General features: G+C 42.8%; 1 protein-coding gene and 1 long non-coding RNA gene across 2 annotated transcripts; one reads left to right on the forward strand and one right to left on the reverse strand.

Moving 5' to 3' along the window:
- Nucleotides 1–3,403: 3,403 nt before the first annotated feature.
- PLEKHS1 (pleckstrin homology domain containing S1) lies at nucleotides 3,404–22,920 on the reverse strand. Its single transcript, XM_060033559.1, has 12 exons — nucleotides 22,893–22,920; nucleotides 17,162–17,250; nucleotides 16,944–17,050; nucleotides 16,483–16,617; nucleotides 14,812–14,887; nucleotides 13,815–13,925; nucleotides 11,909–12,034; nucleotides 9,277–9,392; nucleotides 8,567–8,773; nucleotides 7,791–7,892; nucleotides 6,370–6,505; nucleotides 3,404–3,583 (listed from the first exon to the last, which is right to left on the reverse strand). The coding sequence occupies exons 1-12, from the start codon at nucleotides 22,918–22,920 to the stop codon at nucleotides 3,404–3,406; spliced, it is 1,413 nt and encodes a 470-aa protein (XP_059889542.1).
- Nucleotides 12,789–17,691, forward strand: LOC132439288 (uncharacterized). The gene is made up of 4 exons (XR_009522336.1): nucleotides 12,789–12,859; nucleotides 14,898–14,991; nucleotides 16,454–16,564; nucleotides 17,024–17,691. It is a non-coding gene; the product is annotated as an uncharacterized lncRNA (long non-coding RNA).
- Nucleotides 22,921–27,168: the final 4,248 nt, after the last annotated feature.

Below are 27,168 nucleotides of genomic sequence, written 5' to 3' on the forward strand. Positions count from 1 at the left end.
AACAGAACTACCAAATCAGAACCTTTGGGTTGTGGGAGATCTTGAAATCTGCCCTGAGACTTCCTTTGGGGAACAAACTGCTCATGTGGGAGAAGCCCCTAGAGCAGGATCTTCGTAACAGGTATCCCAGATGGTTCAGCTGCAGGTGGAACGTTCTGGGACGAAGAGAGGGCCAGGAGCAGCCTCTCTGCCCTCATTACACAGGGGAGAGCACGGACTGGGAGCCAGGAGTCCTGTGTTCTCCCAGCACCTCCGTGAGCCACGTAGACGCTTCAGCACCTTAGTGTTCAGGCTCTTCTTCCACTCAGTGCGGAACTGAAGGGCCTGGGAGCTAGTGCTTGTCTATCCATCTCAGCTTAGACGTCTGAGCAAAACAGGAGAAGGACCTCTGGGCTTCAGAGCAGTGTACCCACCCCACTGCTGATTCCCAGACAGTTTTACCTTGAGATATATATATATATATATATATATATATATATATATATATATATATATATATATATATATATTTTACTATCTTTATTGGAGTATAATTGCTCTACAATGGTGTGTTAGTTTCTGCTTTACTGAATCAGTTATACATATACATATGTTCCCATATGTCTTCCCTCTTGCGTCTCCCTCCCTCCCACCCTCCCTATCCCGCCCCTCCAGGCAGTCACAAAGCACCGAGCTGATCTCCCTGTGCTATGCGGCTGCTTCCCACTAGCTATCTACCTTACGTTTGTTAGTGTATATATGTCCATGCCTCTCTCTCGCTTTGTCACAGCTTACCCTTCCCCCTCCCCATATCCTCGAGTCCATTCTCTAGTATGTCTATGTCTTTATTCCTGTCTTACCCCTAGATTCTTCATGACATTTTTTTTTCTTAAATTCCATATATATGTGTTAGCTTACGGTATTTGTCTCTCTCTTTCTGACTTACCTTGATATTTTTTTAAATTTCCTTCACTAAGGTGGCTTGGTTTCTACTTATGAAGGCTTAATATATAAATGTTTATATATATATATTATTTACGACACCTGTATTTATTTTTCATTATAAATGTGACATGTGCTGATAGTTATAAAAAAAAAAAGAGAGAGAGAAAAATTCGAACATTATAGAAATGCCTCCCCCCAATGGCCAACTGTGATCATACTTCTCAGAGATGATTCTTATCGACAATTTGATGTATGTTCTTCTAGACAAAAAATGGTATTGTCTTAGCAGCAGCAGTATAACTAACCGTTACTGATTGCTTACTCCATATCAGGCAATGTGTCAGGGGCTGTTTGTACATCATCCATTTCAACATCATAACAACCCCTGTGAGGGAGGGATTTCTCTCCCCAGTTAGGGTTGAGAAAAATTTTTTTTTAATTTCTTTATTTATTTTTGGCTGCGTTGGGTCCTCGTCACTGTGGGTGGGCTTTCTCTAGTTGCGGCGAGCGAGGGCTACCCCTCGCTGCAGAGTGCAGGCCTCTCATTGCAGTGGCCTCTCCTGCTGCAGAGCACGGGCTCTAGGTGCGCGGGCTTCAGTAGTTGTGGCTCGCGGGCTCTAGAGCGCAGGCTCAGTAGTTGTGGCACATGGGCTTAGTTGCTCTGCGGCATGTGGGATCTTCCCAGACCAGGACTCGAACCCGTGCCCCCTGCATGGGCAGGTGGATTATCAACTACTGCACCACCAGGGAAGCCCAGGGTTGGGAAAATTTTATATGCACCAACACCAGTCATTTATTTTTGTAAATGTGGGATGATGTTATACCTACTGTACTGCAACTTGCTTCTTTCATTCTTAAGATATTGTGAACATCTTTCCTAATCATTCGTGTAAAACTTTGAACAGCTGCAGAATGTTCAATTATATGAAGTCATCATAATTAAGCAATTCCCAAAGGATTTTTGTTGTTGTTGTTACAAGCAACGCTACTGTGAACAACTTTTTTTTTTTTTTTTTTTTTTTTTTGTGGTACGCGGGCCTCTAACTGTTGTGGCCTCTCCCATTGCGTAGTACAGGCTCCGGACGCGCAGGCTCAGTGGCCATGGCTCACGGGCCCAGCCCCTCCGCGGCATGTGGGATCTTCCCAGACCGGGGCACGAACCCGTGTCCCCTGCATCGGCAGGCGGACTCTCAATCACTGCGCCACCAGGGAAGCCCTGAACAATTTTTTTTTACGGATATCTTTGTGTATTTGTGTGAGTGTTTCTGTAGGATAAGTTTCTAGAAGTAGAAACACTAGGTCAATATACACATATAAAATCATTATACAGTATACCTTAAACTAATACAGTGTTATATGTCAATTATATCTCAATAAAACTGGAAAAAAGTAGAGTCTTAACTCCAATCTAGCTTTACCAAAAAAAAAAAAAAGAAAGAAAAAGAAACAGTAGGTCCAATAGGGCATGCAAATGAAAATTTTTTTAATACTTTTGTGTACAATCTAGATAACAGAAAATGAACTATATTTGAGTGTCTCATCTGTGTGCTGAAGGTCTTTTCAAATCTAAATCCAAATACAAAGTGAAGATCAGGACAGCTGTTTCTCAGAGCTGGTTTTAGATTCTTGGTTCTGCCACTAAATGGCTATGAAACCAGGAGCCATGAAGAAATATATCATTAAATGTCTGAGGCCTTGATTTCTTCCCGTGTGAAATGGCAACACAGTAAGATCTATTTTCCGAAGGCCTCTTTTGCTCTACCGTTCCCCCATTTGATTCATCCTTTAGTTCTCTGCATTTGTTTTCTTATTTATGAAAGAAGACTTGACCTTTCGGCCTTTTAGGATCAATGAGTTAATGCATCAATTAGTTAAGAACTTTCAAACTTAGAAGTGCTAAGCAGTTCCCTTATTACTTGTAGAGCAAGCAAACTTTGCTGGATATAACCTTAAAATTGCTTGGACTTCTGAAATTGTTCCTTGGTCTTTAAGAAAATAAGATGATCGTTGAATCCAAGAAGTCACTGTGTCTTAGCATTCTGCATGTGATGAACAGCAGGAGGTGTCTGGGAAGGCTGATACGGTACCACATCTCTCTCGGGAATCTTGGCTTCCCGAAATGAGTGTTTCCAACTGTCCATTCCCTAACAAAGAAGAGACTGTGTGGACCATGACCTCACAGAACACACAGCACACTTTAGATGAGAAACTTACCCAATCTCAGTCTGTGGTGTTTGGGACAAAGTCTGAGATAATAAGGCCTTACATTTTCACTGTGTTCCATAGTTATCATCCCACTTGGGCCTCTCAACATCCTGACGCAATAGCCAGAGATGGGATGGTTATTCCCATTGTTAAGATGCAGATGGAGAAATTCAGAGAGCTGTGCTGACTGCCTGCTATCACACAGCGGTGAGGGGCAGAGCTCAGCACAGAGTCTGGGGCCCATCCTCGCTTGTCGGCAGTGGGCCCCAGCACGTTACTCTCCAGATCCTTTCTGCTGACCCTTTTTAATGGCTAGGCTCCTCTCCAGTGTCCTCTCCAGTACAGACGTATCCAGTTTAGAAGGTTTAATGCCTTGGTCTGGTAAGTGGCATGTACAGGCTATTCCGTGGAATTTCTCTGAATTTGGGATCCGAGCGATGGTGAGTTTTACTTTCTAAAACACAAGAAAGAAGAACATTAAATGACTAAAGACTATCTTTAGGACTGTTGGTTCTCAGTGTCAGTCTGTCCTCATTCACACCCTTTGAAGCTGGTTTTGAGGAAAATCTGGGCTGGAAAAAACCAGGATGACTTATATTGATATATTCATGTGGAAGATGGATTTTTATTCTCTGGCCTCCACTGGCCTGAGCCCTTAGGGCAGATTCCAGAGTACATCAGTCCTGTCCAGATGGGCCCATTTGTACCAAGAAATAAAAAGCCTCTTGAAACAAGAGAATCCAAATAAGACCACCAGACAGGACCAGCCCCTGACAAAATTGGGAGGAGACTGAAGTTCTATGTGTTTCTCCTGCAATCTAGCATCTCCTCCCCTTTCCCATGCACATCTCCTCCCCCTCCTTTTAAAATCTCACATTCTCTCCCCTTCCTGTCCCTACCCACGCTCACCCCAAATTCCCATTTCTGTCAACTTCATTCTCAAGGATGGAAAGTACATCTGCTTGGTTCAGCTGTTGTAAAACATTAGGGGCCTTTGACTGCCCCTCCTTTCGTTCCATATCTTCCCATCTTCCACTATCCTTTTTCCTTTCAGGGACCAGCTATTTGAATTTTAAAAAGGACTGGATATTTGTTTTTAACATAAAGAAATAGATCAGGAATGGTAGGGGTGGGCAAGTTGGGGAGTTTTTTGATCTTCAAATAATCATATTGGTGAACACATGTATTTCTCAATAGCATCTAGGAGAAAGGGGGGCAGGCAGAATGAGCCCAAAAGAAATGCTGTCAGTCCCTCTTATGTAAGTGACTCCACAATCTAGAAGGCAGTCTTGATAAACTGCAGTCAGCAACACCCAGGTGGAGTTCCTCCTGGATCTGCTCCCAGGGAAAAACCCTTTTCTTGGCTTCAGAGCTGATGCCTAGGTCTCTGGATAAGCGTATTGTCTGGTAACTTTCAGAAGATTATATTGAACACTTGGCCACAGCATGGGTCTTTGGCCGAGGAAATATATTACAGTTACTAGAGCGTTGGGCTGGACTCCTAAAAGCTTCCCTTTGCCACCACACAGACTCCTACCCTAGTCTTCAAAACCCAAGTCAAGCATCCCCTTCTCTGAGACACCTTTCTGGCCTCCCTCAAATAGATTAACTTCATTCTTCCTCTGTGATCCCATGGTCCTCTGTTCGTATCTCAAGGCACATACTGCACCTGTAACTAGCACATAATATACCTGTTTTATCCACTAATCTGTAAGCTCCTTGAGCTCAGGCCGAGGCCATTTTTGTGGCTCTAGGACCTAGCAGAGAATACAGCATACAATAGACGTTCAATAAATGGTGAATGAGTGAAGGAATGAATGAGTCCTTTTGCTCTAACACTCACTATTTATGTATCGTAGACAACTCCCTCATTCTTACTAAGTTTTCCCATCTAGATAGTAGGGGTAGTACAATTTGTCTAACCAACAAAGTTATTGTGTGATGCAGAAGAGATAAGACATATTTAATCATAAACTCTCAGAGCTGGAAGAAATTTGAGAGATCTTCCTGTACCGTGGTTTTCAGAAATTCTAAGCCAAGTTACTGTTTCCTCGAGGTGAGGTAACAGGAAGTTCCAACATGAAAAAATAATGATAAACATACACTGCTGTCACTAGCCAAAGCCCAGAACACCGTCCTCTCCCTCCCCTCTCCTCCTGTCCTGGTCTTAGGGGTCCAAGAAGTACAGTTTGAAAACCAACCCTCTCTCACTTTATAGAGAAGAAACTGAAACTGACTTGTCAGAGAAGGAAGTGACTTTCCCAAGGTCAAGTGGCATGTCAGAAATAAAAATAGACCAGGAAAGGAGTTAACAGTATGGAGACTGTACTAATAGGCAGAAACATGGCGAGCCTTTTAACGACACGCGTACTCGGTCCATAGTCACATGTTCAGTATAATTCTTACAATAAGTCTGCGAGGAAGGTATGTCCATTTCTAAGATGAGGAAACGGAGGCTTAAAAAGCCAAACCTGGGGGCTTCCTTGGTGGCGCAGTGGTTGAGAGTCCGCCTGCCAATGCAGGGCACACGGGTTTGTGCCCCGGTCCGGGAAGATCCCACATGCCGCGGAGCGGCTGGGCCCGTGAGCCGTGGCCGCTGAGCCTGTGCGTCCGGAGCCTGTGCTCCGCAACGGGAGAGGCCACAACAGTGAGAGGCCCGCGTACCGCAAAAAAAAAAAAAAAAAAAAAAAAAAAAAAAAAAAAAAAAAGCTAAACCTGTTCAGCATTCCCCAGCCGATAGTAGAAGAAGTAATAGTAAGCATTCTGAGCACCTAATATGTGCCCGTCACTGTTGTAAGCATGTTATATATTATCTCATTTAATTCTCCAATAACTAGCATTATCATTATCCCTAATTTTACAGAAGAGAAGATTGAGGCACCATTTGGTTAAAGGAGGTTGGATGTAAACACTGAGCCTGCCTGATTCCACTGCAAGCTCTTTTTTGCCATGTCATGCTGCGCCTGAGGTCTTGAACCCAGCCGTTCAGTCTCCTAGCCCAGTGCTCCCTCCAAATACTACTTGACACAAAGGAATTTTAAAAGGGTCCTAAAATAACATTCTTGTTATTTAGAAGTATCTTAGGAAGTGTTATTTACACTTCTTATTCTCTTATTTACATATGGCGGCTGCAGATTGCAGAATCTCATTTGTCTTCAGAGCACAGCACTGTTCAGACACCATCCAAGACCTTGATCTTGTTCCTTCTTGCCCTGACCAGGGCCAATCAGCAGGACTCACCTCCCTCTGGATGGACCGGCTGAGAAACAAGGAAGCCTCCTCCAGGCTCTGGGGCTTCAGGTCATTCACGGCCAAAAGGTGATCTCCGTGAAAAAATAAGCATCCCAGGTGCGGGGGGCCATCCCACTGAGCCACACTGCAATGAGGGTACAGCATCCAACACAAGAGTGAGACGGTGCTTGCTGGGAGTGCGGGGCACAGATGGAGATACAGATGGGGCTCCTCACTCCATTCTACCACTACTATTACTAGTTTCTTTAGCTATATTGAACTACATCTGAAGTAGTCGAACTCTCTTTTTCTGTTTGGAATATTCTTTCCTCTATCATTACTCTGGGAGCCTGAGTCTTCCTCCAAACTCCAACTCCAATGACACTGCCTCTCCAAAGCCCTCCTACGCCACCCTTCCTTTACCTTAATTAATCTCTCCTGCCTCTGGACTTCTACTGCATTGTCTGAGCCCCTCGCTTATTGTATGCTCAGATCAAATGCATTTTATATTTACTTGTTTATGCAGCTGTCTTTTTCAATGGCTTTGAAACCCCAGAAGTATGGAACCACCTTTAAAAAAATGGTTTTTTATAACCCCATAAACAGAAGATGTTACGTACTGGGTTGGCCAAAAAGTTCGTTCCGGTTTTTCCGTAAGACGATACGGAAAAACCCAGTATTTAAAGTGAGCACACAGTGAATATGTCATGCAAAAATAGATGAATTATTAGATGAGCAAGCTCAGGTGTAAAGGAGTCCATAGTTTCCGTCAAATATGTTTTGAGCCTTAGATTGTGGGAAGTTCGGAAAAATGGCAGGTTGTGGTTCCTGCCCTCTTATAGAACTTATAATTGATGTGTGATGTTTACATGAACAAGCTTTCTTCTATTCTAAAAATGTAATCTTCCATCAAAATGAATTACAAGGTCTTTAAAAGAATGTAGAATCAAACAAACAGTGATCATTCTAAGAAAATTCTCTGCCACACAATCTTCTGTGTCTGAGTCCCTGACCAGCAGGTTTTTACCTGATGTCTAGAAGTCTTCGACCCTGGTATGCCATTTTCTTTTAGACCTTAGATTCTTGTTGACCTCACTGACTTCATTCATCAAATACTCACTGCTCGTTGTTTGGCAATGATTTCCTTGGACTATACGTATTCCTGCCCACTTTTCCTCACTTTCAAAAAATCAGAAATTTAGTGCTTCCTGGACTTTTGGGTCCTCCTATGCCCACCTATCTCCCAGCTGTCCCTCCTATACAACAGTATCCTTATTTCTGCCTCAGTCAAAGACGTTTTGTGACAACAGCAGCACGAGAGTCCGAGTTCTCCAGGCAGTTTTGCCACATACAGTGCTTCAAGATATAATGACTGTCTTCATATCATCCAACCCCATTTATAATCAGTAACCCTCAAATCTCCTACCTACCATATCCGTCCTGCAGCTTCTCTGAGAGCAAGATGGTTTATGATGTCAGGAGGAGAAAGGAACATGTTCAGCTTCTCCACTTGGATTTCATCGGGGATGTTACTACAAGACATTTGTAAAAGTCAGGCGACTCTCTCTGGCTCTGAACCGTACCTTCTGAATGGACTTTGGCTTCCGACATCTGAGACGGTATTATGCCATTAAAGATTGTCCAAAACATTTGGAGAAGAATAAGAATTTAAGTTACTCGTAATGCCCTCCTCCACCCCCTTGGGATGTGGTAGCGATGGTAGACAATGGAAAAGGAGTAAAAAATGGACGAAGTTCATTATATATCATGTCAGTTTGCACACTTCTCCACAGAAGGAGACATTGAAAAGAGTTAAAGTTGAGAACGATCTCATCAAATGTTCTTGGCATCATTTAAAACCTGAAAGTTCTCCAGCCTAGTCTACAACCAAACCTCATGTGACTTGCATGCCTGTCATTTTAATAGTAAAATCTGGGTGATATACAACCCAGGTCAGGGTGATCCAAGGTTCCAGAACCTGAAAGGACAGAATTTTTTCAAGTATTTGAAAATGCCACTCACAGCCCAGGGGACTGCTCACTACACTTCCAACTCTGGTATTCACTGTCCTTGGTTACTGTATCAGTGAGAAGGGCAAGCTGGACAGATTCTTGGCTCAGTTGGAGATTAAAATGTGAATTCTGAGTACAAATGGAAGCCTGCCTTGCTCTATGGGCTCATTAAATTTGAGAAATGAGAACTTTACTTGATTAGTATAGACAATTGCACAACACTTAGTGAGGCCGCCCCCTTTTTGTCATTCGTGATCTGTGCTTCCGTATTGGCAGGTGAAAGACAAGAGCCCGTTCCTGAGCCTTGTTCTTGTGGGTGAAGCTCCCCGTTCAGGATATCTGCCAGGGTCTGGGATTCCTCTTTGCCATCAGCAGACTTATGGGACGACTCTTTGGAAACACTAGAGTACAAGAAGTTAACACAAACCCTTTTTCAGCGTTATCTATTTACAGCTTTCCGTGGTGTGTGAATCAGATTTAAGTAGCTAACAGCCATGTGAAAACTAACAAGGTTTTGAAGTATGTCCAACCATCAGAATCCCAGCTACAGTTAGAACCAGATCCAATAAACTTTCCTTCTAAAAATGGACATGGGACCAAAATAGCCCTTTACATTGGGAGGGTTTGGAGAGACAAAGGGAGCGTGTGAGAGACGTAAATGCAAAATAGAAAAGAACTGCCCCGGGAGACAGAAAATGTCCCCAGGATGTCACTAATGGTTTTCTATGGGTAGAGAAACCATTCTCACGTTTACTCGTTTTGAGATGACTGAATGGCGTGTTGAACTTGGTCTATGGTAATGCTTTTGTATTATTATATCAACTATTTAAATGATCTGGTAGCAATTGTTCCAGAACAGTACATTAGCTAAGATCAAATTTTAAGGTATGGCAGTTTTACTTACCAGGATTTCATGGACATGTAATGACACTCAACTGCCTCGGAGACCTGGTCTGGACTACCAGGTCCAATGGGTTCAACGGGTTCACCAGAATCATTGGCAGCAATATTATTTTCCCACTATAGACAAGAGGCAGAGACGTAAGGATGTGAGTCTATCAATAAGCCAGGTACCTTGTCACCCACTACCTGATGGCTCTGGTCCCTGAAACGGTATGTCTACCATTGGATGAACAGTGGTGCTCATTCTGGGGGAATGAACCAGTAAAGCTTCTGGCAGACTCCAAATCTGCTTTCTTCTCTAGGATTCCCCACGTTCCTGATACAAGTGTCCTATTGGAGTAAATTGCTGTCCATTTTTCTGTGTCATCACTAGGCACTTAATGACATGAACTTTTTGCCCAACCGATACTATTATAGAATCACGACACCTGAGTGGGTCAAAGGCTCCGACACAGTGCAGAGCTGGCCTCGGGCTACTCTGCTCACAGGCAGTCAAGTTACTTCAAGGGGCTGTAAGGATTCTAGAAAATACTGTCCTCTGGGGATTCTCCACTAGCCTGTTGGAACTAAGTCATTTGGGGCAATGGTTTCTCAAAAACTCTAAGGGCTTCCGATTGCCTACCTAACAAATTAACCATGAACCATCACTGGAACACTTCTTTCCAGTCAAGCCAGCCCTCCCACCACGCCCCCACAAACGGTGTTCTTCTAGTGCCCATTTCATGCAGTTTTCTTCCCCTTTTCTCTTTTGTCTAATGAAGCTGTATTCAGGCCTGGCTTGAGGTCCCATAGCCCCCTCTGATCACCTCAGCCACTGCCAACCCCTCCCTTCTCTGAACTTCTACGACACGGTGTTGTACTTAATTTTTGTGGTGGTCTTCCAGCTTAGTTTTATCTGCCTTACTAGACTTTGCATCTCGTAAAGTACCTAGCAAACGCCGGGCATACAGCTAGCGCTCAGTACCACCTGGCTGGTTGGTTGGACTGTCACGAAAGACTAGTCGCCGTCACCATGTCCCAGAGAGCACTGGCATGAAAAGCGGGGTCCTGTGGTCAAACGAGCTTGGGGAATGCTGTGCGTTGTATCCTGCTGGGCTATTTATAATGCACCACTGCATACTAAAAAGGCTCTGAGACTTCTTCAGTGAAGAAGCTTGTGTAACTTACTTTGATTTGGTGTTTCCAGAACTTATTTCACCTCAGACTGCTTCTTAGGTATGAACACGTCACCATCTTATAGAAAAACCCAGTTTGGGAAATGCTGCCTCCCTTCCCCCAATTTTGCCTTCCTACTTCCCATTTCCATTCTCTTCTCTCTGCTGTCCACCTTGAATATAGCTGCTGGGTTAATAGTACTAGAAGAGAATTCGGTTTTGCCCCTTCCTAACTGAGAAGCCACCACTGCCCCTTGTCCTGCCTGCAGCATGAAGTCAACTTGGCATTCAAGACCCATTATGGTCTGGCTCTATTTTCTGGTTGCTGTGGGTTTTTTCCCCTAATATGCCACTCACGCTGGGTTAGAGCTCAACTGAACTATTCATCATATATGTTGTCAAATGCCATTTTGTGTCTTGAAGCCCTCCCTGACTCCAGTGGAGACAGAAAATCTGTCTTTATTTCTATTGCTTCCAGAGCTCTTTTATTTTTTAAAAAAAGTATTATTTTATTGAAGTGCAGTTGATTTACAATGTTGTGTTAGTTTCTACTGTACAGCAAAGTGATTCAGCTATATATATATATACATATATATATGTGTATATATATATATATACGCATATATATATATATGTATATATATATATTGGGTTGGCCAAAAATTTCATTTGGGTTTTCCATAAGCTGTTATGGAAAAACCCAAATGAACTTTTTGGCCAACCCAATATATATGTATGTGTGTGTGTGTGTGTGTGTGTGTGTGTGTGTGTGTGTGTGTGTATACACACACACACACACACACACATTCTTTTTCATATTCTCTTCCATTTTGGTATATCACAGGATATTGAATATGGTTCCCTGCGCTATACAGTAGGACCTTGTTTGCTTCCAGAGCTCTTTGACCATGCCCTGGTGGAGCATCGTCAGGTGGTAACTGGTAAGACTGTGAGCACTGAGGGCAGGTGTGATATCAGGTCCTTTCTGGTAGCCACCATGCCTAGCACAGTACAGGATTCGCACACAGAAGGCACTCAGTAGGGAATTCCAGATGATCGATAGACTGGTTGGTATGTGCCACACAATTTATCACCCAAGGGTATTGTTGTTTCTGCTCTTGTTATTATTATCTCTTCCTAGAATGCAGAAAGACTCCCCAGATCAATCCCTCAAGTCCAAATTTTGCCTATCATGTAAGGTCAAATGTCATTCCATGGAACTTCCCCTGGCCTCTGTCTGGAAGTCAGCTTCCCCGCCTACCACCCCTCATGCCTTCTGAGCATTTTACGAGCATCTCTCTTCAGCATGGAGCCCTTTCTGTCTCGTATCATGGTTGGTTCCTATTAAAGTGTCAACACTGTGAGCACATCACCTGTGTCTGATTCTGAAACCAGCCTAATGCCTCAGAAACAATGCCTGGCAGGGGCTCAGTAAATATTTGTAGAAGGAGTAAATGATTAGTAAACAGAAGGGGTTACCTCTCTATGAATACTTCGAGGATAAATATAATGACTCTCTTCTTCTGTATCTTGAGCGGTCTCTGGCAAGAAGGCATGTGGTAGATGAGCTTCTCTGAGTCCTGAAGACCTTTTTTCCATTAAATGCTGAATAAAGAGATGAAGACAGAGTTAATGCTTTTTCTTTGTCTTTGCAAGAGACAGAATTAAACCACATGTTTTCTGGAAAAGGCATAATAGATTAATTGGGTTGAGAACATCCGAGGATCTTCCAAGGTTACATCTAGAAGCCCACACAACTTGAACTTGCTTCTTGAGTCTGGGTCACCACTGATATAAAAATATAAGCCCATCTTTCAGGTTTTTCTCTATTATTGGGTCCTGTAACTCAGAACAAGTAATTCTCTCCAGTGGGTGGTGTTCTAAGTCACTAAGCTCCGCCACTGAATCCTCCACCCTCATCTTTTTCTAGTTTTCATTCAGTGCCATCTGAGAAGCTAATTAGCCCAGGGTCAAGGCACTGCATCTTTTCCCTTTCCGCTCAGTGTTCCTCTTTTGTGTTCTGCTTATATAATTCTACTGTTTCCATAGCAATGCAATTTTGTAGCATCGATCATGTGATAGTATGAATTGTAGGCTTCAAGGTGATCTAGGTTCAACCAATTACTGCTTCCCTCTCTAATAGATACAGGACAGTACAAAGTAGCTGCTTTGCCTGGCAGGAAAATTGTTATAAGTACAATTCAATTCTTCCAAGTACAATGCCTTAGAGCAAGGGGGGAGGGGGGGTTGAAAAAACCCTGAATGTTCTCTAGCAAGTCCTTGAAAGAAAGTGATTAAAAAAAAAAAAAGATGTATTTAAGTTGTGTCCGTTTTTCTAGCTCCAAGTTCACGAAGCCAGGTCATGCTGAGTCTGGGATGAGGAAGGGTTCCCATTTTATTTTAGAAACAGCAACAACAACTCCCAACAAGGTAGGTGGTTCTCTTAACTGAAGCTGATTGGAAAATCACTGGATTGGAATACATAGTATGAAAAGGCGAAATGACCAGTAATATTATCTCTAGGGAGAAGGGGTACAGGAGTGAAAAGCTAGAGGCATTTACTGAAAAGAGTTATCTTTCTCAACCCCATTTCCTACCACCTTTCCTACAAATACCAAATGAAGTGTTTGGCCTGGTGCATTTGATATGCTACAGAAAGCTTTTAAAATAGTTGGAGAGCTTCCAGCTAGATAAAACAGTAGGCTATGCCCTATTAAGATGTGCCTGGTACCCAGGGAAAAGGCAAAGTCAGTGGTTACATCTCTAAGGGACAAAATAGCATCCATGGCAGAAGAAAAAACACCACTCGGCCTGTTCATTAATAATATCCAGAATTGGGAAGATTGCAAATCCAAGAGAGCTGAAAGCACAATTACAAATCATTTTCAAGGGGCAAATGTATTATTTGTTTTTTCCTCCAATGGACTTCATTAGAAATGAAGTCACACACACACACGGAGAAGCAAGACTGATTTGGGTAAATAGAGGAAATAATAAGAACTCTGATTTTTGCCTCAGGAGTACAGATGGTCAAGTGGTGTTCGGGGAATTTTTTTTACAGAAGTAATCTTTGCCCTGTTGGTGAAGGGAAGGAAAAGGCTACCATCCAGGCTTTTGTTTAGCTGGGGGGATCTCCACCCAACATACCCGATGTACCTGGATGCATATCAAAGAGCATCCAAAATGAATGAATACATTTAGATGTAGGCAGGGCAAGCAGTAAGGCTCATGGTGGGAGGGGAAACAGACTAAATATAGGATAGATCATAGGACTAAGAATCATTCTTTGGTGGATTAGGCTTTGAGGAAGATGTCAAATACATTGACTTTTGAAGCATCAGCTGGCTCTCAGGCAGGGCGTCCTAAGAGAGGTAAGTCCGATTACCATGTCTGGAAGACTTTTTCTTGCTGTGGTCGTGCTGACAGCCTCCGGTGTGTAGGAAAGACCAAGGAGAGGGTCTGAAGAGGGCCTTGTATCACCAAATGAGAGTTTCTCCTGCTTATCAAAAAGGAATATTGGAATCAGGGCATGATTGATCTCTTGTCTAGAATGAAGCAACAGCCTGGTCATGGGGCTCTCTGCTTCCAATCTTTGACCACTAACATTTATACTGCTGGCCAGCATTCTCCCGTTTAGACAAGAGCTGGTCTTGTGTCTCTCCTGTTCCAAAACCCTTGAGGACTCCCAGCCTGGCCTTCAGAGATGCTCTAAGTTTCCCTCAACCTGTCTTTTCAACGCTGTGTCCCTCTGTACCCCACCCCTTCACTCTAATCATTTGAGCACTTGTAGACACACTTTGCTTTCCCTTCTCCTTGGCCTCTGCTTTTGTTGTAAGCATGGAACAATCTAGAAACCATGTCAAAACGATACCTAGAGGCCAAAGTTTCATTTATAAAGGTCTGTCCTAAGAAAGGACTTAGGTAAATTAGCAAAGGTTCTTATGAAGTAAATAAACAACTTAAAATTTCTGGCACTTACATCAAAGAAACCTTATATTGAAAATATAAGATAGGTAAAAAGCATGTTTTTTAGAAACCACCCTGGACTTAGTCATTCCAAAGGTAGCTGTTATGTACCTTGAATAACAACGATGGAAAATACTGTAGTTTCAGCTACTATTAAAAAAGGCCACAGTTAGCTTTCACTCCTCCTACTCCAATAATGAAAATTTGAAGTGTCTGTATTTTAGCTCTCTTGCAAAACACAAAAGAATTTTTTTCTATTGTTAGTCATAAAAATAACAAGGATGTACATTTTCTCACTTATTTATTCCTTGTATTAATGCCAGTTGCTACGGAGGGGGAAAAAATAGCTCACATTGTTTCCTTGTGAAAGAGGGCTTTGTTCAGGTGTCCCGCTATTTTATTAGTGAAATAGTTACCCCTGTATTCTGGCGTGCTGCTTTTCTATTCCAGCAGAGGGATGACAAGAAAGAGACCCAGTCTTTAATCTTCTCCCTGTTGATAGGAATAAACTTTCAGCCAGCATGTGGCAACAACGGCGCCTGCGCTCATTTTGAACCGGAGGAGGATTCTTTTATTAAGATTGGACAGGCAATGGGGTAGGTACCAGGGAAATAAGGATCTTTTTCTTTCTTTTTTTTTTTTTTGCTGTACGCGGACCTCTCACTGTTGTGGCCTCTCCCGTTGCGGAGCACAGGCTCCGGACGCGCAGGCTCAGCGGCCACGGCTCACGGGCCCAGCCGCTCCGCGGCATGTGGGATCTTCCCGGACCGGGGCACGAACCCGTGTCCCCTGCATCGGCAGGCGGACCCTCAACCACCGCGCCACCAGGGAAGCCCCAGGATCTTTTTCTTGAGTGGCTTAAATGCCCCCCCTCCTTGGATCCTTACCACCTCCATGCTAACACACCAGAATTAACCCTCATGCCACCCTTGTGAGCAAAGCTCAGAGAAATGGGAAGAAAAGTGGAAAGTAACAGTATAATCACAGGGTTTGGAGCTTTTGACTTTGAAACGGATTTCTTTTGTGTTCTTAAGGGGCCCCTTAACCTGTCAGAGCCATTTGGTGTAGCTATTTAGGTGCGCCTCCCTTTAGGGAGTGCATGTATTTAAGGGTGTATTTGAACAAATGCATATAAATCACATCTTCTTTCTGTTGACTCCCAAGACAATTGTAAGGAAAGGTTTTCGCCTGGGGATTGATCTGCAGCAGATCAAATCTCTTCATACGGATACTTGGGCTTGAGCATTTGCCACCTCCTCTGTACAGCTGCCTCCTCCAACTTTAGCCTCTCTGTCAAGCAGATAATCGCCCGCAAAGAATTCATTTGCCATCTTCGCTAGCACCAGGAGCCCCTCTTAAAAACTGAAGACTCCTTCGGGGACGAGCATAGCCACTCCCTAATATATGTACCTTGGGTAGATGCTAGCGTACTGGCTTCTTGTACATAAAATGTATCCGCGGTGATGGTGACAGTTATGGGTTGAATTGTGTCCCCCGCCTCAATTCACATGTTGAAAGCCCAATCCTCAGTACCTCAGAATGTGACCTTATTTGGAAGTCAGGTCAGGTTGTTGCAGACGTAATTAGTTAAGATAAGGTCAGACTGGAGAAGGGCGTCCCAATCCAATATGACTAGTGTCTTTATAAAAAGGAGAAATTTGGACGTAGAGACGTGCACATAGGGAGACTGCCATGTAAAGGCTGGAGGTTTGCTGCCACAAGCCAAGGAACTACCAGAAGTTGGGAGAGAGGCCTGGAACAGATCTTCTCTAGAACCTTCAGAGGAACCATGGCCTACGACACCTTGATTTCAGACTCCTAGTCTCCAGGACAGTGAGACAGCAAATTTCTGTTGTTCTAAGCCACCCAGTTTGTGGTACATTGCTATGACAGCCCTAGGAAATGAATACTGTGATTTGTCAAGGTATTTTAACACATAATAAAGACTGCCAAGGTGGTGTTTAAGGTTGTGGCCATGGGTTTCTAGTCAAGGCATGTTTATGGTGTACTGGTTTAAAATGTTTTTGTTTATTTGTTTGTTTTTTATTTTGCATACAGGAGACACCCCGTGTTATCTTACTACTTACCTGTCATAGCCAATGAGGAAGTATTCCCTGTTAGTGGCCCTGATCGACATCACTTCGTCATGATGGCAGTTAAACATCTTCTGTACGGATTGCATTTTTTCATGGTTACTGATGCCGACTTCTATACTGGAACTTCTGTTAGATATAGATATGAAGTATTAAATGGATGCAAATACAAAATTAGGAAGAAATTGACTAATGGTTTTTATTGTTTCAAATTGAATAAAACTTTAGATCTGTTTGATCAATACTTTGAAAATTGTCCAATAGTTTTAGAAAATAAGTTTAGATCTGGTTTATCACTGATTGAAAATACTTTGTTCAGCCTAAAACTTAATTCTGAATTCCTATTTCAGTTGGACTCTTAGTTCCACAAATTAACGTTTTCTAATCTTTTTTCTATTTTGCAGGCAACACGTTAGTATTTGTTATTATAAACATTTTCTTGATTGGATACGCACTGATCAAGTTCAATAGAACCTCGGTGATGATGGTCTTTGTAATAGGAAAGACTAAAGCCCTTTTCTCCACTCTTTGACAGGATGAAAAGCCGCTTTTTCCAAGAGGTCTGAAAAATGAAAACATTTTGCATCTCAGTTAAATCTCAAAGGAAGAGAAAGGATTTTAAAAATGCTCATGAGGCTGGTGGGAGGCCTGTTAAATCTTTGTGAATACTTACTGCAGAGAAGAAAAGCTGAGGAGGTGGTGATTTAATAAAGTAATCTTGTTTGCAGACTTCATTTTCATAATATAATGTAAATTGTTTGCCTAATAAAAGAAAGTGAACAGGACTCAGTCTGTTCCCTATAAATTTCTGAGAAGAACTGCTTCAATTGGAGAACACTGTTTACTGCTGGAAAGGTCTTCACATTATTCAGTTATGGAAAAACACATCTATAATAGGCCAGGAGAACAAAAAACCCAGGACCAAGTGTGTGATTCTTATTCATCCACTGTCGGGACCTTTGTTCAGATGACATTTAGAAGCTCTTTAATGCAGCTCACACCTGTCTGGCTCTCCGGATACCGGTGGCTCTCTAGATGTGAGCAAAGATTTGTCTCCCTTCCTGTTGAATCACCAGCCGCAGCGGCAAGATAATTCTGCCTTGACCTTTGACTTACCAAACAAAAGCAAAAGCACCTGCTATTGAAAATAAGGTGGCAGAGTGGTTAAATAGGAGCTTTCCAAAATGTTAATTGCTTCTCTGTGAGGATGGACATGTATAGGCAGTTTTGATTTTTTCTATATTTTTGAAAAGGTCTGCAAGAAATATGTACTACTTTCCTTATCTAGAAAAAATTAATGTTGCTAAAATAAAATTTATTTTAAAAAGAAGACCTTGGTTTTGCTTTTACATCCAGGCTATAGTTGTAGTTCATCCATGGTTTGGTAAAAGACAGCCTTTACTAAAGAATTAGCACTTCTTTATTAAGTGAAAACAGAATGAAGATTAGGTACTACAGCTGATGGAGACATTAGGCTCGTATCCAGTAATTCTCAGCCAGCCGTCCTCACCTTCCCTGCCTCTCCTCCTTCTGCAGCAGCTCTGCCTGCTGCCCCCGTTCTTCCCACCAAGGAAGAAAAAAGGAAAGAGAAAAACAGAAGGAAACAAAAGCAAAAAGCTTTAGCTCCTTTATTTAATGGTTGTGTGGCTTTGGACAAATTCACAGATTTATTTACTGAACAAATACTTACAGAACACCTTGACTCACTAAATTTCAGTTTCCTCATTTGTAAAATGGAGGTGAAAAATAAAGGAAAGCCAAGAGCATCGTAGCCACTGCAGTCCCTGACCGACAGCGCACCCTGAGAGGAATTCAGGATGAAAAGCAGGATGCGGCACTCTGTGATCTAGAAAAACAGTCCCCATAGATAGTCAGAGGTATTTCAGGAAGAATTTTAATGAATCCAAATCCTTGCAGCTTCCCGTACACAGATGAGCACTAAAATCATTAACTTGAGGTATCTGTTCTTTGTGACTAACAGCAACCTTTTACTGAGATGTATTCTTTTTTTTTTTCTTTTTGCGGTACACGGGCCTCTCACTGTTGTGGCCTCTCCCGTTGCGGAGCACAGGCTCCGGACGCGCAGGTTCAGTGGCCGTGGCTCACGGGCCCAGCCGCTCCGCGGCATGTGGGATCCTCCTAGACCGGGGCACGAACCCGTGTCCCCTGCATCGGCAGGCGGACTCTCAACCACTGCGCCACCAGGGAAGCCCTACTGAGATGTATTCTTGACCGAATGTATTTTCTAGCCAAAAGTCATACATAAGCTGGTTTCCCCCTACCTCTTCAGAGCGGTTCCCTAGAGCTACTGAGAGACTGTCTCCCCAGTAGGAGACAGAGTGGAGTAAGAGAACAGAGTGAGTAAGAGAGGAAGAGTGGTATAAGATGAGGCTGCAGATGAATCCTGCAGCACCTGGTAGACACTAGACCATGGTACAGTTTGCATTTATTTTAAAAGCAATGGACAACACCATCCATGGATTAGCCTTGACCAAAAAACACTGAAACAACCTCATCAACCCTCTAGATCCAATTTGTAGGAAATACAGAAAACAGAGAAACATGCTAAACACCACACCAGGGATGTGATCAGCAAAATTCAGTCTCTAGGGGAACTTCTAGGACAAAATCTCAGTATTTTCACCCTTGGATAGATCATTTTTGGCCCTGAACATCTCCACCTCGATTTCCCATAAACTTCTTTCTCTCATCCTTTTCTCGCAGGTGCCCTAGATCACTTGGTGGCATCTATCCAGCCTCCCCTCCTAGAACACTTAGAGTCCTCTTAAAGTTTCACCCTTCCATCACCCTTCTGTCCAGTCAGTCATCAGTCATGTCCATTTTACTTCCTGGATCCACCCCTATCTCTCTGTTCTATCACCACTGCCTTCAAGACCTTCATACATTTCAATACATTAAAGTCACATGAATTCAAGGCCTGCATATGTTTTTCACTATACTGCTTTGGTAACTGTCTAGATTGACCCTCTAATTCTATTCTTGGCATCTTCAAAACCATCCTCGACATAGCCCTGAGAGTAAATGCCAAATCTGGCCAATTTTGTACTTTGGGCAAAGATGAAATAACAGGAACTGGATTTACTCTCCTGTCTGAAACACACAAAAAATACAGAATATATAAATTAGTTGTGTTCATGACACTGGTCATAGGCAATAAAAGTCATGGATCCCTAAGAGATAGGAAACAAACTTGGTGAGCCCTACAATTTCCTTGGCGGAGTTTCCAGTCCACAGCACAGGAAAGGGGAACTGAGGTGGGCCCAGGTGGACCCCTGAGCGGAGGAAACAGAGCTGAAAGTTCAGGGAGATCAAGGCAGCTAGAGCTCATAGGACAGAGGGAAGAGCCGCACAGAGGGAGAATCCCAGAGACAGTCACAGGGTCGCCCTCAAGTATTCAAGAATACTGATCAGTATACGTGTGTGGGGAAACTACCCAAGGCCAGAGAATGAACCATCAGAAAAAATTAGAGGGAAGAGTGCCCAGTGCTCACTGGGCCAGAAAAAGTGCCAGTTCCGTCCAGCCAAACTGGCAAAAATGATCATTGATGGAGGACTGGGTAGAGTACTAGGAAGGTCTTGCCTCAGTAGTGGGCAATAATTAGCTCTGGGCTGAGGACTGCTCCAGACCTAACAAATCATAAGAGCAAGTCTTAAAAGGATCAAATTGTTTCCAAGGAAGTTAACTGCATCCCAGAAAAAAGCTCAAGATTCGTAGAAATACAAAAATATCCAGCACCCAACAAGGTAAAATTTGCAAGGTCTGGCAACCAATCAAAAATTACCTGGCATGCAAAGAGACAGGAAAGCAGGACCCATAATGTGGATAATCATCAATCCTTCAAAACTGGCCTAGAACTGACACAGATGTTAGAATTAACAGAGAAGTTCATTAAAACAGTTATTATCAACTGTATTTTATACATTCAAGAAGTTAGAGATATAGAAGATATAAGAAAGATCCAAAGTGAACTTCTAGAGATGAAAACCACAATGTCTCAGAAAAACAACAACAACACTGGATGGGATTAATGGGACTAAAACAAATGGAGAGTGAAAAAAGAACCCCAAACACAAAAGAGCACTGGTGCATCGTGGGACAATTTCAAGTTTCAGGTCACTGGATTCCCTGAAGTGGGGGAGGGAGACAGAAACAAATATTTGACGAAATAATGCTGAAAATTTTACAAATTTAAAGAACACTATCTCAGAAATCTCAGCAGGTCAGGAACCCCAAACACAAAATATAGGAAGAAAACTCTAACAAGGAACATCATAGCCAAATTGCTCAAAATCAGTGATAAAGAAAAACCTTAAAAACTGTCAGAGGGAAAAAAGAGATAATGCATACAGAAGAAAAAATAAGGGCGACGTTAGATTTCTCATCAGAAACAACGCAAACAAAACAACAACAACATCAAAACCCAGTGGAACAACGTATTTAAAGTACCGAAAGGAAAACAGTGTCATTTTAGAATTCTATAGGCAGCAAACATATCTTTCAAAAACGAAGGCAGTTTCAAGACATTTTCAGACATGCGAAAGCTGAAAGAATTCAGCATCAGGAGGCCTGCATTAGAAGAAACGTTAAAGGAAATCCTTCAGGTGGAAGAAATGATGCCAGATGGAAATCTGAATTTATACAAATGAATGAAGAATGCTGAAGTGGTAACTGCAAGGATAAATATGTGAAATTTTTATCTGACTATTTAAGACATAAAAATTCAATTGACGGGGCTTCCCTGGTGGCGCAGTGGTTGAGAATCTGCCTGCTAATGAAGGGGACACGGGTTCGAGCCCTGGTCTGGGAAGATCCCACATGCCGCGGAGCAACTGGGCCCGTAAGCCACAACTACTGAGCCTGCACGTCTGGAGCCTGTGCTCCGCAACAAGAGAGGCTGCGATAGTGAAGAGGCCGGCGCACTGCGATGAAGAGTGGCCCCCGCTTGCCACAACTAGAGAAAGCCCTCGCACAGAAACGAAGACCCAACACAGCAAAAATAAATAAATTAATTAATTAATTTAAAAAATTTCAATTGACTACCTAAACCAAAAACTCTTGATATATGTTAACAACATAGATGAATCTCAAAAGAATTATGTTGAGTGAAAGAAACCAGACAAGAGTTCATACAGTATGATTCCATTTATATGAACTCTAGTAAATGCAAACGAACTTAGAGTGACAGGAAGCAGAACAATGGGGAATGGGATTGGGTGCTGGAGGGAAGGATTCTAAACAGGCACAAGAAGACTTTGGGGAGTGATGCATGTGAGTACTATCCCGCTGTGGTGATCGTTTCCCAGGCACATACACACAACCTTATCAAGTTGTTCATTTTAAATATGTGCAGTTGATTGTATGTCAATTATACCACAATAAAGCTATTTTTCTAAAAATATGAGCAATCCAAAAAGCAAATCTGATGACACCACTTCCGTGCTGAAATGCTTCAAGCGTTGCTGGTTATGTGAGGTCAATATCCGGCACCATATAGCACCACTTTCCTGTTCTCCCCCCCGTCCTTCCTATTTTACAGCCACATTCTCCTTGAACACAACCTGCCTCGAACCCACTTCATCGCTTTCGGTCATGCCGTCCCTTTCTGCTGAGATGTGCCGTCTTTCCCAATCTCTTTTAAAACCCTATACAGCCTTTAGGGGCCAGCTCCCTGACGCGTGTGCTTTTTTTCCCTTCAGACTCCACAGAATTTTGCACTTACCTATCATAGCCTGATCATATGTGCCTATCTTAACTTCCCAATACAGCTGCTAGAATGTGTTTATCTTAATATCCCAATGAAATTACAAACTCATTGAGAGAATGACTATTCTTAATTAACCTGTACATCCTCTGCAATACAAAGCACGGTGACTTACTAATAATAGGTGCTTCGAATAAATATTCAAAAATACTCATTTCGGAATTGAATCAGATAGTTTGATTTTTAAGTTAGTTCATCCTAAACTTCTGACCAATCAACTACAGTGAGGCATGTGAGCATGAAGCGGGAACATCTGAATAATACCCCTTGACCTATCCTCATGATAAGCCCTGATAACAATTTTGGCAGTGTCTCCAAGTGAGAATTTCATATAAAATCAAGGAAATATTCTCCAGTCTTTTCTGGGCTATAGTTTGCTGTTAGTACCATCTCCCAGCAACAAACGGAACATTTGGTCCATGAAAATCAGAAAATGCCGAATTTCTAGATAAGTGAGCTCTTACAAAATAATCAGCTGAATCTAATAGCCTCCGCTACGTTCTCCACACCAAGAATAATTAGCCTTACTAAAACCATCTTCTGTATCCTGGTTAGTGTGATGGGAATTGATCATTATTTTCAATAGAGTTTTTTCCTTCCGAGAATATGTCCCTTGGGTACCTGAACTCTTCCGAGGTTTGGGTTCCATCATGGCTGCCTGTTCTCACCTGTCAAAAAGAAGGGTTAAGCGTTAGTCCCCAAACAACGGTATAGGCTTAGCCACTCAATCACCAGGCGTCAGGATGGTGCTCCCAACGTTGGTCAGATGGCTTATCGTCTCCCCTCTCCCCATTCTGCCCTTGAGGTTGATAGTAGCCATGGTAATGAGGACCCACCCAAGCAGCCTGTGTTCACCAAGTGCCCGTTCTGTGGAGGTGTTGCTAGGATGACCAAAGGAGCATCTTCCCTGGACTTCCTCTGCTCCTGCTTCATAAGTGGCTCTGACAAGACAGCCCCTGGGGATAGCAACACCACCAAGGAACAGAGACGAGAACAGGGCAGAGGGCAGCATGCTATGGACGAACTGCAGCTGAGAAAGCATTTCTGGCCAAAAAGAAGCCCAAGATAAGCCCTCCTCCATGCCAGGAACTCATTTTCTCCAGAGGGACACCTAAGAGCAAGGACCAGGGCATACCCCTATCTGTAAACTGCCTCCACTGCCTGTGTGCCCCGTTCCCAGGGCTGCCCAGCACTGGGGGCTGAGGCTGACATGGTCAAACTGACTCTAGAGGTCAAGTCCTTTCCTGCACAGATCTGCTGGCAATCCCATGATTGACACGGGGCCCTGCGAGGAGAGGAATCCCATAGGGTAAGAGACCACGGGGCAGGTGAGATCTCTGAAACAGGAATGTATTGGTGACCAAGTTTTACCTTGAATCAGACTCTCAAAATAGGAGGAAACGCTGAACAGGGCTGTGCTAGGGCAGTCCCAGGGCAGTCCCAGGAAGTGGGAAGAGGCAAAGGGCTCTTTACCATGCAGTTGGCATGATGTCATTCCTCCTCTCCTGAGGTCTCCCTTTCTCCAGCATAAACCCACTCATTCCTCCCAGGGCATAAATGACTCAAAGGAAATTCCTGAAATATATATGTATATTGCATATAGTATACAATATACACATACTATACTATAGTGTGTGTGTGTGCACATGTATATATATATATATACATGCGCATATAGTATACGATATACATGTATACATATACTATTTGTGTACATATATATAGTAAACAGAGATGAAAGTCTTAAGGTTAAGACTGCGAGATCTCAAAGCATACTTCTGGTGATCTGTGAAAGGCACATGGGAACCCTCTGAAGACAAGTGGGGTTTTCCTGGACCTAGAACTCACACATTCCCTAACTAAAAAATGGTTTTCTCTGTTGAGGTATCTCTGTATAATAACGATAGTCATTATTTGAACAAATAACAAACAGATAACAAGTGACGTAACAAACAGGTCCCTGGGGGATCTTAAGGCATATGTTGGATCTCTGGTGCCCTCAGCCCTCCCCTGGCGTAAGGGCCACGCTTAGCTCTGTGCAATGGGCACCAGGCCGCTGAGACCAAAGCCTTCTGTTCCCTGGAAGAGCATTTCTGTACAAGGAAAAGGAATAGAACCCAGCTAAAAATTTGCCAACCATGGACATTAAAAAAAATTTACCCCTGAGGTTTTGCTTTAGATCCCTGCGGTTCTTTCCAGTTGCAGGGATTTCACTGCCTGAAGCAGAATTGGGGGCCAGCGGTTCTCAGCCCATCGCCTTTCCCCACATCCCTGCATGTGGGACTTGACCACCTTTCCCACAGGGCATTTAGCCTGGTGAGCGATGGAGTTCAAAGGTGAGATTGCAGGACTGTGCAGGAGAGACTAGCTGAGGGGAACTTTTTTTTTTTTAATATTTGAATTTTATTTTATTTATTTTTTATACAGCAGGTCCTTATTAGTCATCCATTTTATACATATCAGTGGATACACGTCAATCCCAATCGCCCAATTCATCCCACCACCACCCCCACCGCTTTGAGGGGAACATATTTTAAAGCAGTGTTTTTACTGCAAGCTCTCTTTGTTTAAAAGCCCCAAATCATTCTTTTTCTTGATAGAATAATTCTTTGTTAAGCCTTTACAGTTTGTAAAATGTGTTTGCTCACATGACTGCTTTGGTATCGCAGAACTGTCCTGGGAGACAGCTCGTTTTACGCACGGAAAACTGCGTTTGCGAGAGGACGAGCGAGGTTACTTGTGCAGAGCCCCGCGCCGCTCCACGCTCCCACCCACATCCATGCTCCCTGCACACCGTGGGCGGCAAGGAGAGCTCTGGAGGACGTTTCTGGCCTTCCAATGTCTGTGAAGGGCCCCAAAGTCTCGTGTAGGGACCACTCTTCCTGCTTTTTTTTAACGGTGGTATTTTTTTACCCACTGTAAAATGAGACGGCAGTTTTAGAGTATTAACTCTGGAATCCAGATTCATCTCCATCAGTTATGACATGTGATCTTGGGTACCTTATAGCACCTCTCTACACCTGTGTTCCTTCATCTATAAAATGGAAGCGGTAATATCACCACCCTCATAGGATTGCTGTCAGCATCACTTGAAATAATATGGCGAAGAGCATTTTATAGGTGCTTGACAAGTGTGACTTGTTGGGTCATGTTCAGTTCGGATAGTCTATGATTCTATGATTGTTTCATAATGACTAGCATGTATTGAGTACTTCATACATTCCAAGCACTTCTAAACAAAATCTGTGTCATAGATTTCATATATATATATGTATATAAAGGATTTCACATATATGTATACATATTCTGGATTTCACATAATATATATTGCCTATGATCTATATCGATTTCAAATTATTTTTATGAAATTCAGTATATGTATACATATATATGAAATCTACTATATTCATACATAGGAAATCTATTCTATAAATTTTGCTGATATAATGTAAGCAAAGTTTTAATATTATATATTACACATATGAAATCTAGTGAGACTCAACATAGCAATGAGATATAACAATACTATAACATTTACATTATTCTTACAGTGATACAGTACCCATTTTACAGATAAGAAACTGTTACCAGAAAGATTAAGTAATTTGCCTTTGATCACATAACTAAAAAGAAGCAGAGCCAGCGTCCTAACTTGAGAGCTGGTGTCTGAACTACTTTGCTCTTCCTTTCACCTGAGAAAAAAGAATTAAATCTGTTCAGAGTTTGGCTTTCATTTCTTGTCATTGCCCCCAAATAAAACAGCCTTTCAGATTTAACTCTTTGATCTTGTTCAGGAGACAGCATCCAGTCTTACTGCCTAATCTGTTCATTGTAATGAAATCTGATGAGTGTGATACCAAGAGGTCCTATTTCCCTCTGTGCAGCCCAAGAAGGTTATGAAGAGAGAGCCCGTAACAGTGATTTTGTTCAGTTAAGCTTCCAGATCAGCACAGTCTTGAGAACCCCAACCAGTCACGTCAAGCAGTACTTACTGGAAGCCAGGTGGTCACTGGTTCGGTTCTCAGCGAAGTGTCCTGTCCTTGTGTCTCCTGAACTCACTCCGGCTCGCTCTGAGCTCTGACGATTAAGTACAAGCTTTCTCTGAAATGTGAGTCAATGGGAAATTCCCAAACTTCTATCTTCGGGAAGATTTTACTCTTAAACCAAGCTCAAGGAAGCTGGTGACCCAAGGGAAGTCCTGGGCTTTCATTCTTCTTGTGGTTTGGCACAGAGCTGCCCCAGGCATTCCAGGTGTCTAATAACAAAATAAAAGCAAACAAATAAAAAATTCCTGCCAGACTCTGGACCATGAACACAATGACTCTTATTGAAAACAGTGCCAGCCCAGTCTTGACCTCCTGCAAGGACTGCCATTGAAACAATTCCTTTGCTTCCCACCCATCCATATCCTCCCAGTGTCCTCCTGGGGAAGTTAGGAAGGGTTTCCTTGTGCCAGATGAGGAAATAAAACCCGACTTCTCTAACACATTTGCGTATGCCAAGGGTCTCTGGAAGACCTGCTTATTTCTCCACGATGGGGTGGTCAACAGGGTAGCACTGGGCAGGCTCTCTTGAGCATCCTGCACAGCCACCACCAACTCTTAGAAATAAGCAGGCTGCCATGAATGGTCATCCTCAGTGATATCTAGCCACCGAAGGGCCTTAGGCATATTTTCCTTTCTATTAAATTGTTCTTTGGAGAAAGAGGAAGTGGCAAATGAATTAAACTTCTTACAGCACCTTTAGAAGTGAAAGAACATAACTTTAATCTTTGTTTTCACTCGTGTGACTGGACTTGAATCATCTCTGCCAGGTATTCACCGAGTGGTTTTAGTTAGTTATTTCAATTTTCTGAGTCTGCTTCCTCATCTGAAAAATGGGGTGGAACACTGACCTC

The sequence above is a fragment of the Delphinus delphis genome, chromosome 16 (genome assembly GCF_949987515.2).
Source record: "Delphinus delphis chromosome 16, mDelDel1.2, whole genome shotgun sequence".
In the NCBI taxonomy this organism is placed as follows: domain Eukaryota; kingdom Metazoa; phylum Chordata; class Mammalia; order Artiodactyla; family Delphinidae; genus Delphinus; species Delphinus delphis.